Source organism: Eleutherodactylus coqui, chromosome 9 (genome assembly GCF_035609145.1).
Source record: "Eleutherodactylus coqui strain aEleCoq1 chromosome 9, aEleCoq1.hap1, whole genome shotgun sequence".
NCBI classification, from domain to species: domain Eukaryota; kingdom Metazoa; phylum Chordata; class Amphibia; order Anura; family Eleutherodactylidae; genus Eleutherodactylus; species Eleutherodactylus coqui.
The window spans coordinates 138,274,375-138,287,495 of record NC_089845.1 but is presented as its reverse complement, the minus strand read 5'-3'; the positions used below and the strand labels follow the sequence as shown (position 1 = coordinate 138,287,495).

The following is a 13,121-nucleotide window of genomic DNA, read 5'->3' as shown; positions in this document are numbered from 1 at the left end:
GCTTTGCTTAGATTCATTCAAAAACTGTAGGGTCAAAATATGCAGAACACCCGCAGAATGAATTCATTAACGGGTCTAGTTTTCAAAATGGGGTCATTTGTGGGCCAGTCAAGGGCTCTACCAGTGAGCAATGGGGCCTAAAATGCCTTCAAGCTAAAAATTTATGTTCTGAAAGCCACCGGCTGCTGCTTTAATTTTGGGCCCCATTGTGATTACAGACATAGTAGGGCCACAATGGATATGTTTCTGAACATGGAGGGAAAGAAGCCATTGTGGGGGGTGTAAATCCTCATTTTCATGTACACCATTGAGGAAAAAAAATGCCTTTAAAATTATGTATTTGCAAAAAAATATATAAAACTATGGTTAAAATACTCATGACACCCTCTCAGTGAATACATTAAGGGGTGTAGTTTTTAAAATTCGGTCATTTGTGGGGGGCATCATTCTGACACCTATGAGTTTTCGCAATCTTGGCTTGGTACAGGAAAACAAAAAGTGTTTCTCAAAATGTTGACAAAGTTAAATTTATAGGTCTCCTAAATGGTTAAATATATATATATATATATATATATATATATATATATATCTCATCAAAGAGGTGTACAGTATTTTTGCACATATTTTGACATTTGCAATTGAAAACAAAAATAAGAGGGAAAACTTTGAAAATTAATAAATATGCCTAAAATGCTCAGATTAGTTGTATGTACACGGGTCAGACTAGTTGGTGCAGACATTTTATTAATGCAAAAGTGCACATGAATATAGTGGTTACATGTCAGTGATGCAGGTTGGATCTGGGTAGAATATATGGAAGGCGGAAAAAAAAGGCAGAAAACCCAAGAATAAGACAAAGACCAGTGTTACAGCCCCCTGCTGTCATGTGTCCTGGTGCTGGTGTTACCGGCCCTCAGATGAAGTTGGAGAACAAGGAGTTGGAAGTGGAATGGCAATGTGCGGTTGGGATTTGTCCATTTAAGTACAATGTCTCTTCACCTGAAGCTTTTTAATGCTCCTGGTTGGTAGAGACTTCCCAAACAGATTCTTGCTCCTCTTCTCGGCTACCAGCCAGTTGGGGGTTGAAGCCCGCTACCAGCCAGTTTAGGAGAGAGTTGTTCACCAAGAGATCCAGCACCTCCTCCAGAGACCCCTTCATGTTTATGAGCTGCTCCTTAGTGGTGGTTAAGAGGCCAGCAGACATTTCTCTGAAGGAAGAGGCAGCATGGAAGGTCTGATAGATATCTGTAGCCATGGCACTCACATCTTGAGCTTTCTTCTGAAGGGTTTGTGGCAGACCTTGGACACTGGTGACCAGAGACAGGCATGTGGTTTGTAGCTGGTGACTAAGATTGCAGGCAGTAGACAGAGTGCGGAATTCCATGTGCTAGAGAGAAATAGACATGTGAGATTCCCAGGGTCCAGATGATGCCAGCATACACTATAGGGGATTGGCATTACCTCAGTGCATTCAGGGTCTCCACTAGCATCTTGTCCTGTGCCTTTACTCCACTCCAGCCACCTATTGTAGATCTTCTCCTGTGTAGCTTGGGTTTTGACTGGCATCATCCAAGTTTTTTAATGCATATTCAAACTTGAGGGAATAAGGTAATGTTATAATCACCATGTGTTCATAGGAGAGATTGTGGAAGACAGCAGACATTACACAGCTAGTTTCAGTTACACCATTATGTATTTATCCCTTCACAATATGAGATATAGAAGCAGCTAGAAACCTCCAGAACAGATTCCGTTAAGCAAGAACATCTGTTACATTATCTATAGGCGATATAGAAATATTGTGCCCTTAGCATGCCTTGTATGGAGGGACATTGTAGAGATACTGCAGCATTTCTACAGAGCCAATTGATGCTGCCACATGAAAAGAGCATCTAATGCTAAATGAGCAAGCAAGAAAACCTCTGAACTATTGAGTCTATACTAGTGTGGAACTCTTTAATGTTTAGGACTAGTCATTTTGTTTCAAGTGCAAGATATACAAATTCTTAACTGAAATCTAAACTGTATTACAGACCAATATACACACTTTCGAAAGAGTTTTGCTGACAAGGTTTCACTAGTTTTCAGACATCAGATCCCTCAAGTAGATTTACTCACCAAGTCAACTGTGATCTGGAGCTGAGCAATGGCTTCCTGGCTTCTGCATTCGTCATCCTTGTTCCGGATCACAGCTTGTAGATAAGCACGTCTGCGGGCCTTGGTAGAGAGGAATCCCAGGCGGACATAGTAGCTGTCCTTATCTTGAGACAACTCAATGTCTTCTTGTTTAGTTGCTTCCTCAGCTAAAATTAGGAGACATTAGTTATGTCTATATAGATTCTTCAAGGGCTCCATCACTATACAGATTTATTCTTTCAATATAACCATTTGTTAATAGTGGCGACAGTGAGGATGAGACCCTCCATTTATAGACCACCTACTTTGAGGCTCCAGTCGCCATAGGAGGGCCTTGGTGCTGCTCATAGCCACAGAAGTGATGCTTCTAACACTTGTCTCTGCGACGTCACATACAAGTTTCAGGTAGGGATGGTTGTCTTTGGTGGTCAAATAGGCAGAAGACACCAGATCATAAGTGGAGCTCACCAATGGGAGGTTCACCAACCTTTCCAGCACATTCTAAGGGGGAACAAGACACACTGAAGTATAAGGAAGGGTTAATTGGAGTTTGGAATTTTCCAGGGAAATACTATTGATGAGCCATCATCAGGATCAGTCATCACCAGTTGATCTGCCAGAGTCCATCACTCCGGACCCCTACCGATCAGCTGAGCGGGTGCAAGCTATCAGCACCCCAATAACAGATGTTGGAGCAGAAGCCTCTGCCAACTTCCGTGTAGGGGCCCGCACTTGTAACTGCAGGCACGGCTCGAATTGACTTATCCCATTGCTTACAGCATGCGCCTGCTCAGCTAATCAGTTGGGGTCCCAAACAACCGACCCTGGCTGATCAACTAGTGATGTCCAATACTCATGATAGGTCATCAATGGTATGTCAGTGGAAAACCCATTTTAGGCTGTTTTCACGCCGAGCCGATATACGTCGTCGTCATTTTGCGCTCTCGGGGGAGAATCACAGCAAGTTTCATTTTGGGAGGGGGGGGGGGGGGGGGGAAGCACGTACGGCTTCCATTGCAGCCAATGGAAGCGGTCTGTCCAGCGATATTCCACTGCGGAGTATCATGCTCTGCACTACAAACGCACACTAACTCGCCAGGCGAGACACTCACAGCAGATCCAGACATATGAATATAGGGTCTCCGTGGGGTGCCGAGTCTGATTCCACTGCAAGACCCAGGCATGGGGATGAGGCCTAAGGCGATTTCACAGAAGCTGGAGTTACCCCTCAAGATGCACCACAAACAGCAGCAAATTCTGCAGACTACCTGTCAGCAGCATCAAAACCTAGCTAGACTTGCAGACTTTGGCATCCAATTCTGCAGATTTGAGTGCATCCTGCAGGATAATTCCAGCCAGTGTGAAAGCACCTTCCAGAGAACAATAGAGCGCTACCCCAGGAGTCTAAGGCTTTTCTCACAAAGTACTTACCTGTTGCTGCGGCTCCATTTCAGCCTTATTACTAGCATTATGCAAGACACTGTCAGACAGAAGACCTGATAGCCTACCACAAGAAGCAGCCACCCAACATGCAGCAAAAACCCTACACACCACAGCCACCACAGCCACCACAGCCACCACAGCCACCACAGCCACCACCAACCCCATCTCTTCCCAGCCAAAAGCTTTTCAAGAAGGCAGGAATGACAGCTCTTTGATAGTTCAGGGACTTATAGGAGGATAACCACACCCACTGGGTAATGGTCTTGTCAGGTGTGATGTCACTAGTGGGATGGGACCTCCCAGGATTGTAGGACTCATAACAGGAAGAATTTAGGGCTAAGGGTGAAGTCACACGAACGTATATCGGCTCGGTTTTCACGCCGAGCCGATATACGTTGTCCTCGTGTGCAGGGGGGGGGGGGATGGAAGAGCCAGGAGCAGGAACTGAGCTCCCACCCCCTCTCTGCCTCCTCTCCGCCCCTCTGCACTACTTGCAATGGGGAGAGGTGGGATGGGGGCGGGGCTAATTCGGAAAACCTAGCCCCGCCCCCGCCCCTTCCCATTACAAATAGTGCAGAGGAGCGGAGAGGAGGCGGAGAGGGGGCGGGAGTTCAGTTCCTGCACTTGGCTCTTCCATCCTCCCCCCCCCATGCACACGAGGAGAACGTATATCGGCTCGGCGTGAAAACCGAGCCGATATACGTTCGTGTGACTTCATCCTAAGGGTGCGTTCACACGAGCGTAGGCGTATTTACGTTCGCACGAGCGCAGCGTATAATCGCCGGAAAGAACGTTTTTCGGCGATCATGACCAGAGCTAGAAAGCGTATTATCGTTTGTTCCTACTTTGCAAACTATCTTTTCGGCCATCGAATATGCGTTGGCGCGTATTTCGGTCGCATATGTTCTGTTTTTTTTCGGGTTGCCGTTTTTACGCGCCGTAAAATCGCCCGTGCGAACGAATACATTGGAAACCATTGCCTCAGATGGTCACGTTTATACGATTGGGCGCAAAAATGCGCCATTTATGCGCTCGTGTGAACGCATCCTTAGGGCACAAGAAATCGAACCTCGATGCAGTTGCAGCATTGTGGCAACCGATAACTGTCAAAACTGCCTTACAAGATATGACGGATATGTCTGGGATGTGCAGTTACTTTGTACCCCACCAGTTACTGAATGGAGATGAGAAATATTGCAACTTAAAAAATGTGCATGTCATAAATGTCTCTAAGGGCTATTTCAGACGACCGTATATCGGCACAGTTTTCACGCTGAGCCGATATACGGTGTCCTTGTCTGCAGGGGGAGGAGGATGGAAGAGCCAGGAGCAGGAACTGAGCTCCCGCCCCCTCTCCGCCCCACTCTACTATTTGCAATAGGAGGGGGCGGAGCTAAGTACCTGCGGTCGTCTGAATAAGCCCTTAAACATCCTGTGATGATATATTCCCTTTATGGATGTTTCGCACAGAACAGAACAGCGTTGTGGAATTTGTCCTCTTGAGAAATATTCAGCACCAAGTTTGCGCTGCTAACATGCAGATTTTGGTGCTGAAAATAGCAGAATCCTGACGGCAATTCCACACCAACATTTGCAGTGAGCTGTGCAGAATATGTAGATGTGTATCTGCTGTGTACCGAATATTTTGCGCCTGTGAAAAATTGCCGGGGCGCATACGCCCGTGTGCATGAACCCTTATCTTGGGAGGCTCTTAGCCTTCCAATTGACTCCACCCATCTGATGACATCACACCTACTAGTAGCATCACCTGGTGGGTGTGGTTAACTGCCTATAAGTCCATGGACTTCCCAGGAGCAGTCATGCTTTTCTTCTCCTACAGCTCTTGGCTGGTGAGCGGGGCCAGATTGTCAGCGCTTGTGTCTGGCTGCTTCTTGTAGGTTATTACTAGTAATATGGCTGAAATGGTGGAGCAGCAGCAACGGGTAGGTACTGAGTGTTCTGTAATGGGGATTTTACTGACTGTCAGGCTTCTAACTGTCATGGAAACCCATTAGTACTCTGCAATTACACTGCAGGGTGATGAGGGGTGTCAGAAAAAGCCCCATCCCTCTGTCATTTGCTTACATGCTGTAGCTGGTATTGTGGCATGTAAGGGGTTAAACTGCCAGGATGTGAGGTTTCTCTGCTCTTGGCAGTTAAGGTGCCTTCACACTTGCGATATTGCTGCATTTTTATATAATACGAATCTCAAGACTTTATAATGTTAAAAAAGCATTGCACAAAAATAGCAAGTGTGTGGGTTCTCCCACTTATTTTTTTTTTATTTATCTTTTTTGACGCTCATGTGGAAGAGCCCCAACAGATGTGGGTTTTTATGGTGTCCATGGTGCAGAAAAAGATGTGCTAACTTTAAAGACTTTCATGTTATACCGGTAGTGGCTCATAGAATAAAGTCTTTAGTCTCACTACAGAAGGTATAACTAAGCCATAAAAGCCTTGTATAACCATTAGTGCTAAGGAGAGTAGATGGCTTTCATGGCTCCATTCAAAGGAATGGAGTTCATATCTGTGCATCTCAATGCACAAACCTATACAAGACTTGTGCTCGCTTAAGCCCCATGGCCTTAGACAGTGTAATACACCAGTGTTGAACAAGCCAAACCAGAAGAACTGTTTCACATCACACTTGGTTTTGGGTTGAGCTTTGCTAACCTGAAAGTAGTGTTCTACTGATCTGTGGTCAACCCAAATACCTGGGGTGTGTATAAATATTTTCCACAGTCTTCTGTATATACGGGTGTTCTGTGCTAGTAGAAATACAGATTATATACAAGTCTTCTGGGTAATGGTCTTGTCAGGTGTGATGTCACTAGTGGGACGGGGCCTCCCAGGATTGTAGGACTCAACACATAACAGGAAGAATTTAAGGCTAGGGGTACAAGAAATCCAACCTCGATGCAGTCGCAGCATTGTGGCAACCGATAACTGTCAAAACTGCCTTACAAGATATGACGGATATGTCTGGGATGTGCAGTTACTTTGTACCCCACCAGTTACTGAATGGAGATGAGAAATACTGCAACTTAAGAAAATGTGCATGTCATAAATGCCCTTTAAGGGTGCATTCCCACGACCGTATATCGGCTCTGTTTTCACGCGAGCCGATATACATTGTCCTCGTGTGCAGGGGGCAGGATGGAAGAGCCAGGAGCAGGCACTGAGCTCCTGCCCCCTCTTTGCCTCCTCTCCGCCCCTCTGCACTATGTGCAACGAAAAGAGGCAGGACGGGGCTAAGGTCTGAGAATTAGCCCCGCCCCCATTCCACCTCTCCCCATTGCAAATAGTGCAGAGGGGCGGAGAGGAGGCAAAGAGGGGGCGGGAGCTCAGTTCCTGCTCCTGGCTCTTCCATCCACCCCCCCCCCTCCTGCACATGAGGATGACGTATATCGGTGTTCATGGTGCAGAAAAAGATGTGCTAACTTAAAGACTTTAACCCTTCCCTGTACTTCAGTGTTTCCTGTTCCCCCTTAGAATGTGCTGGAAAGGTTGGTGAACCTCCCATTGGTGAGCTCCACTTATGATCTGGTGTCTTCTGCCTATGGGACCACCAAAGACAACCATCCCTACCTGAAATCTGTATGTGACGTCGCAGAGACAAGTGTGAGAAGCATCACTTCTGTGGCTATGAGCAGCGCCGAGCCCCTCCTACAGCGACTGGAGCCTCAAAGTAGGTGATCGATGGAAGAAGGGTCTTGCTTTCACTGATCGTCTAATCATACAACATCTGTTATCTTAAGCGATAGAAGTATTTCCTAACTCTAAAAGAACCATTAAAGAATGACTGCAACACTGTACCGTCTGCCATGATATTGGCTTTGCTTTAAGGACTATTCAAACGGGTGGATTTTCTGTCCGTGTACTACATAAACACATTATAGCCTATAAGGCTCCTCACATGGATGATCTATGTTGGGGAGGAAAACCTTGTTGAATATCCTACTCTGGTCCAGGTCACAGATTAGTAGGACTTTCAATATCCACTGTCTCCACATACAGAACACACAGGTGTCTGGGTGCTGTTAACTGGGGGTTGTCTGAGATTCACACATGGCCATCTGAATCTGGCCTTAGATGAGCAGTTTGTTCCCTCCAAGCTTAGAAGTAGCTTAATGTCCTTCAGACAGTCTGGTATTCCAGGTGCTCTGTGACTTGCTATGTACTAATCATCATTAGTACATATCACAATGAAGGATAATCTTTCTCCCTCTTCAGTCGCTGTGGCTAACAACATGGCCTGTGCTGGCCTGGATAAGATGGAAGAGAAGCTGCCTATTCTCCATCAGCCTTCTGGAAAGGTAAGCTATTAAATCCTGGGGACCTTATAAATGTCCCATAAACTAACCTTCTCTGTAATAGCAGTGTGGGGTGGGTTGTTGGGTTGTAGCTCATGGGTATAAATGTCTCTTCTGGCAGGTGGTGGCTAATGCCTCAGAAGCAGTTGTTGGGGCCAAGGATGCCGTTCTTCAGAGGATCACAGGAATAGTGGATAAAACCCAGGGAGCTGTTCAGGATGGTGTGGAGAGGACTAAGGCTGTAGTAAATGGCAGCATTAGCACAGTCCTGGGAAGCAGTGTAGTGGAGATGATGAGCAATCGTGTGGACGCTGCGCTATCCAAGTCTGAATCTCTTCTGGAACAATACCTGCCACCGACAGACGAAGAGTTGGGTAAGAGAATCCAGCCCAGTATAAAGACCTGGCGCTCTGTTGCATGTGACGTGCTCTCCGCAGCACACTGAGAAATGCTGCTGATTGTAATGCAAGGTAAAAAAATGCATGCTGTTGTGGTTTTGCTCCCCCCTCCCCTCATAGGAGTGACGGTTTATTCCCTGTAAAGTTCTATATCCTCTCAGCCTTTGTCCCAGTCGCCAATCAAAAGGCAGAGATTTGAATGTCCTGCTTTTCTTACCTGCAGGGATTTAAATCTCTGCTACACCTGAACCCTCTTACTTCTGTGGTCCTGGTCATTCAACTTCAAACAGGTTCTCACGTTTCCTCTTGACTTTTGGGACCCCCAAACCCCTAGGTCTCCAATTGTTTGTATATTTTAACCAGCTGAACTGATTAAGGGGTTTGGCCCAGAAAAGCATCTTCCCCATGCTGGCCACGCACTTTTACATATTGTAAACGTTGCAGCATTTTTTTTTAAAATATTTATTTCACACTTGGGGCTTATTCAGATGACTATCGGCTGAGTATTTACACCAGCTGATATACGGCGTCCCCCTCTGCAGGGGGAGGAGGCTGGAAGGGCCAGGAGCAGTTCACTGAGCTCCTGCCCCCTCTTTGCCCCTCAGCACTATTTGCAATGGGAGGAGGCTTGAAGGGGTGGAGCTAAGTCTCAGAACTTGGCTCCACCCTGCCTTCTCTCATTGCAAATAGTGCAGAGGGGGTGGGATCTCGGTGCGCTGCTTCTGGCTTTTCCAGCCTCCTCCCCCTGCAGAGAGGGACGCCATATCAGCCGGGACGAATACCTGGCCGACATACACTCGTCTGAATAAGCCCTTAGGGTGGTGCACCATTACCACCAGTTTTACTTTTTTTTTTCTCTTCTCCACCTGTTCACTTGCGCCTATTCAAGTGGTGCGTCATCTGGTAGGCGGCCCCTTATTTCTGTACCATCTGAATCCTCAGTCTTGCACTTTTTCCTTACCTGTCACAAATATATTGGTTTTGTCCACCTTTTTTTCTTTCCCCACATTCCTCTTTAGGCAATATGACCCAGAAGTCACCCCAACTGCCTGTTCAATTTTCTTTCCACTGCCTGTTATGTGAAGTTAGCTTTTAGTAATGGAAGAGAGGGGAGATTTGTTAGGGTTCCCACAATCATTGGTAAATAATGGTTTGCACTTCTCAAAATTGTGTTACTTTGGTGGCCACTGCTACCAAGTGTCACGACCTTAAGAATCCCTCCCTCTGGCTCCATTGAACTAAGCTTTTATAAGGCACTTTTTAGCTTTTGGTTTTGAAGCCCAAGCTAATATAATCACAGCAGTGACTTTACATCCTTTCGACTACCAGCTCAACACTTTATTACCTGCAGCATGAAGGCTTGTACTGTGGAAACGCTACATGATCTGTATAGTGATGGAGCCCTTGAAGAGCCTATCTCTAGATATAACTGTAATGTCTCCTTATTTCAGCTATGGAAGCTTCTAAACTAGAAGGCTTTGAGTTGTCCCAAGATAAGGCCAGCTACTATGTCCGCCTGGGATCCCTCTCTACCAAGGCCAGCAGCCGCACTTATCAACAAGCTGTGACCCAGATCAAGGATGCCACATGCAGAGGCCAGGAAGCCATTGCTCAGCTGCAGATCACAGTTGACCTGGTGAGTATCTCTTTGAGGGATCTGTTATGGGTTTTAGTAAATGCTTTTGGCAGCAGTTTTAATCTGATGATAGACCTCTTGTAGTGGCATGTAGAATTTATCCTGTAATATAAAGGTTCTTGTATTGTAATGAAAATTAGTAGTTGAAAATATATACAAGGTCTACTTTTTGCCTTTTTTTTTTTTTTTCTCGTGACACTAAGTTTATGTATTAAAAATAGTTGACACCCCCTAACTTTCCAATGTGAGCCCCGAAAACTGCTATAGAGGTATATTGAGTCTTGTACCAATTAATTTAGAAAGTGTTTATTATATATTTTGGGGGTGGGTGGAATTGTAATACCAACAAGTGGCCTAATGTCTTTAGTGTGAGACAGGTGGTAGTGCTCTACGGAGGGTGGTCGCATGGGATGGGGGGGGCATTCTCTCTAGCTGCTATAAATGAAAACAGTGTGCTATTTTTGGGGAGTTCTTTGGTACCAAGTGCTGTGTGTAGATGCTTACACAAGCTCATCTGTTCCGATGCCTCAATAGGCCCTCAAAGCCTGAACATAGTCAACATCCAGTCACTCTTGTATCCTGGACTGACACAGCTTGCAGCCATGTTTGGTGGTCTGCATACCTCATAGTCTCTGCCATTCCCCACCCTGTTGGCTGCATCTGAGGGAGAAGTCAATGACCAGTTTACTCCAGGCAAAACCTGGTGGGTTTGGTGAAGTGAACCCATTATAAGGGAGTTTTGGTTAACTGATTCATCTGCTTAGATCTCCATTATATAAACAAGTTAGGCAAAAAGGCAATTTTTGCTCTATTAGTTACCAACCCCAGTTAGCTAACTCGGACTCTGAGACTTATTCTGATTACCAGTGGTTTCCCAAGAATAATCTTTCAGATTACTAAACTGTTCTGGAGTTGTTCCTTCTGCTTAAATAAAATTGAGCTTTGTGTATAATCCAGGGAGCTATGACACTGGGACAAGTATAACATTTGCATCCCCCAGACTCAGTGGGGTCACCTACTTTCAGATCACAAGCTTAGTTTATAGGGCTCTGAAGGATAACTGTCTACTTCTAAAACTCTCATATTGTGAGGAAAATACATACAGGTGTAACTGATACACACTTATGAAATCGTATAATGACTATCTTCCACATGGTGAATATAACATTACCCTATTCTCTCAAGGTTGAATACACAAGAAAGCACATGGATGATGCCAGTCAGAAAATCCAGAATGCACAGGAGATCTACAATAAGTGGCTGGAATGGAGTAAAGGCACAGGACAAGATGCTAGTGGGGACCCTGAATGCACTGAGGTAATGCCAATCCCCCTATAGTGTATGTTGGCATCATCTGGACCCTGGGAATCTCATATGTCTATTTCTCTCTAGCACACGGAATCCCGCACTCTGGCTATTGCCCGCAATCTCAGTCACCAGCTACAAACCACATGCCTGTCTCTGGTCACCAGTGTCCAAGGTCTGCCACAAACCCTTCAGAAGAAAGCTCAAGATGTGAGTGCCATGGCTGCAGATGTCTATCAGACCTTCCATGCTGCCTCTTCCTTCAGAGAAATGTCTGCTGGCCTCTTAACCACCACTAAGGAGCAGCTCACAAACATGAAGGGGTCTCTGGAGGAGGTGCTGGATCTCTTGGTGAACAACTCTCCCCTAAACTGGCTGATAGCGGGCTTTAACCCCCAACTGGCTGGTAGTCGAGAAGAGGAGCACAGATCTCATGGGGAAGAGTCTACCAACCAGGAGCATTAAAAGCTTCAGGTGAAGAAACGCTGTAATTAAATGGACCAACTCCTTGTTCTTGCCTTCATCCGAGGGCTGGTAATGGCAGCACCAGGACACATGACAGTGGAGGGGATCTGTCTGTAATTATTGTCTCTTTATAAAAAAATATAACCTTCATTGATGTATAACCACTATGTAGACCTACTGTTCTTGTGCACTTTTGTATTAAAACGTCTGCATGAACTCTTCAGTGTTGCTGATTTGTGTACATACAGCGGTTCAAAGAATGTCAAAGATATTAACCCTTTCCAATCAATGTCAGGTCTGCCCCGACATCATTTTCCTCCACGGCTCCAATGTCGGGACAGGCCCAACACTGCAGGAGTGCATCTGCACCTGATCGTCAGACACATCTGGTGCAGATGCACTGGTCCTTATCCTTCACACATTACATAGCGCTCAATTAGCCCTATATAATGCACGGAGGTTCCGCCCAGCGATCACGTAAATGCCGGGTGCCACCTGACACCAGTTGTCACATGATCACCGATCACCCCCACGGAGTAGTGACCACCTGCACCCTCCTGAACTCTGTCAGATGAGGGTGAAGGAAACTTTTTTTTTTTTTTTTTTCTCTTCTATTCTCCGTAGCTCCAATTTATTTGGAGCTGGGGAGAATGGATGAGAAATTGGAAAGGGTTAGCTTTGTGCTCCATGTGGTTCTAACTGAGAACCTTTTAAAATTCCTACTGGAACACAATTTTTCAATTAAGCAGATTTGATACATAAGTACCTAAACCCAATAACCTAAGATTGTCATGACCTACCATATGGCCACTTGGATGCTAGTGATTTGACAATTTCCATTTTACCCTGACTTGGAGGTATTATGGTGACAGTAACCCTTTTCTATCCTTAGGATTGGGGGGCTTGCATTTTCTGCTGTAAAACAAAACTTTCAACAACTAAAACAAGAAAGCGGCAAAGAAGCTCTAAAAACCTATTAAAAAAAGCAAAGGTGAAGACAGCCAAAAAGCAAAACTTACCCAAAACTGTTCAATTACATAAATGGTAAAGATTAATACTAAATTTAATTCTAGCCAATAGACATGAGCAGAGCTGTGTTCCCAGAGACACTAGATTCTGCATGGAGTAAGCCTCTGTAGTGGCCCAGGGGCTCCTCCAGAATAGCCGTACATTAATGGTCCTGTCACATCTACCTATATGCTTCCAGGAGACCTGGAAAGTACCTTATGTTGGGAAAAAACTTGTTTTCCCCCTTAAGCTTAAAAGCTTGGCATTAGCTGGCTGTATGTCATGCCTCTACTGATTGGTCAAGGGGTGTATTTGGAGCTAAGAGCAGGAAACTACACAGTGAGCCTCTATGCTGAGGGAGAGAAACTGTGAGAACAAGACAGGAAGTGGAGGAGTTGAAGAGTCTGCTGAGAGACA

At 45.5% G+C, this 13,121-nt stretch overlaps 1 protein-coding gene and 1 pseudogene across 1 annotated transcript; one reads left to right on the top strand and one right to left on the bottom strand.

Moving 5' to 3' along the window:
- Positions 1 to 1,009: 1,009 nt before the first annotated feature.
- On the bottom strand, positions 1,010 to 3,744 carry LOC136578708 (perilipin-2-like; annotated as a pseudogene).
- Positions 3,745 to 5,492: 1,748 nt separating this feature from the next.
- LOC136578707 (perilipin-2-like) lies at positions 5,493 to 11,673 on the top strand. The gene is made up of 6 exons (XM_066578888.1): positions 5,493 to 5,522; positions 7,072 to 7,267; positions 7,813 to 7,899; positions 7,985 to 8,266; positions 9,742 to 9,926; positions 11,112 to 11,673. The coding sequence occupies exons 1-6, from the start codon at positions 5,493 to 5,495 to the stop codon at positions 11,262 to 11,264; spliced, it is 933 nt and encodes a 310-aa protein (XP_066434985.1). The 3' UTR covers positions 11,265 to 11,673.
- The last annotated feature ends 1,448 nt before the right edge of the window (positions 11,674 to 13,121 follow it).

Excerpts from the sequence above, each read along its gene's own strand:
- LOC136578707 (XM_066578888.1), top strand. The coding sequence starts at position 5,493 with ATGGCTGAAATGGTGGAGCAGCAGCAACGG. Across the intron at positions 7,900-7,984 it reads TCAGCCTTCTGGAAAGGTAA|CTCATGGGTATAAATGTCTC; the intron begins GCTATTAAATCC and ends GTTGGGTTGTAG. Across the intron at positions 9,927-11,111 it reads TGCAGATCACAGTTGACCTG|GTTGAATACACAAGAAAGCA; the intron begins GTGAGTATCTCT and ends TATTCTCTCAAG.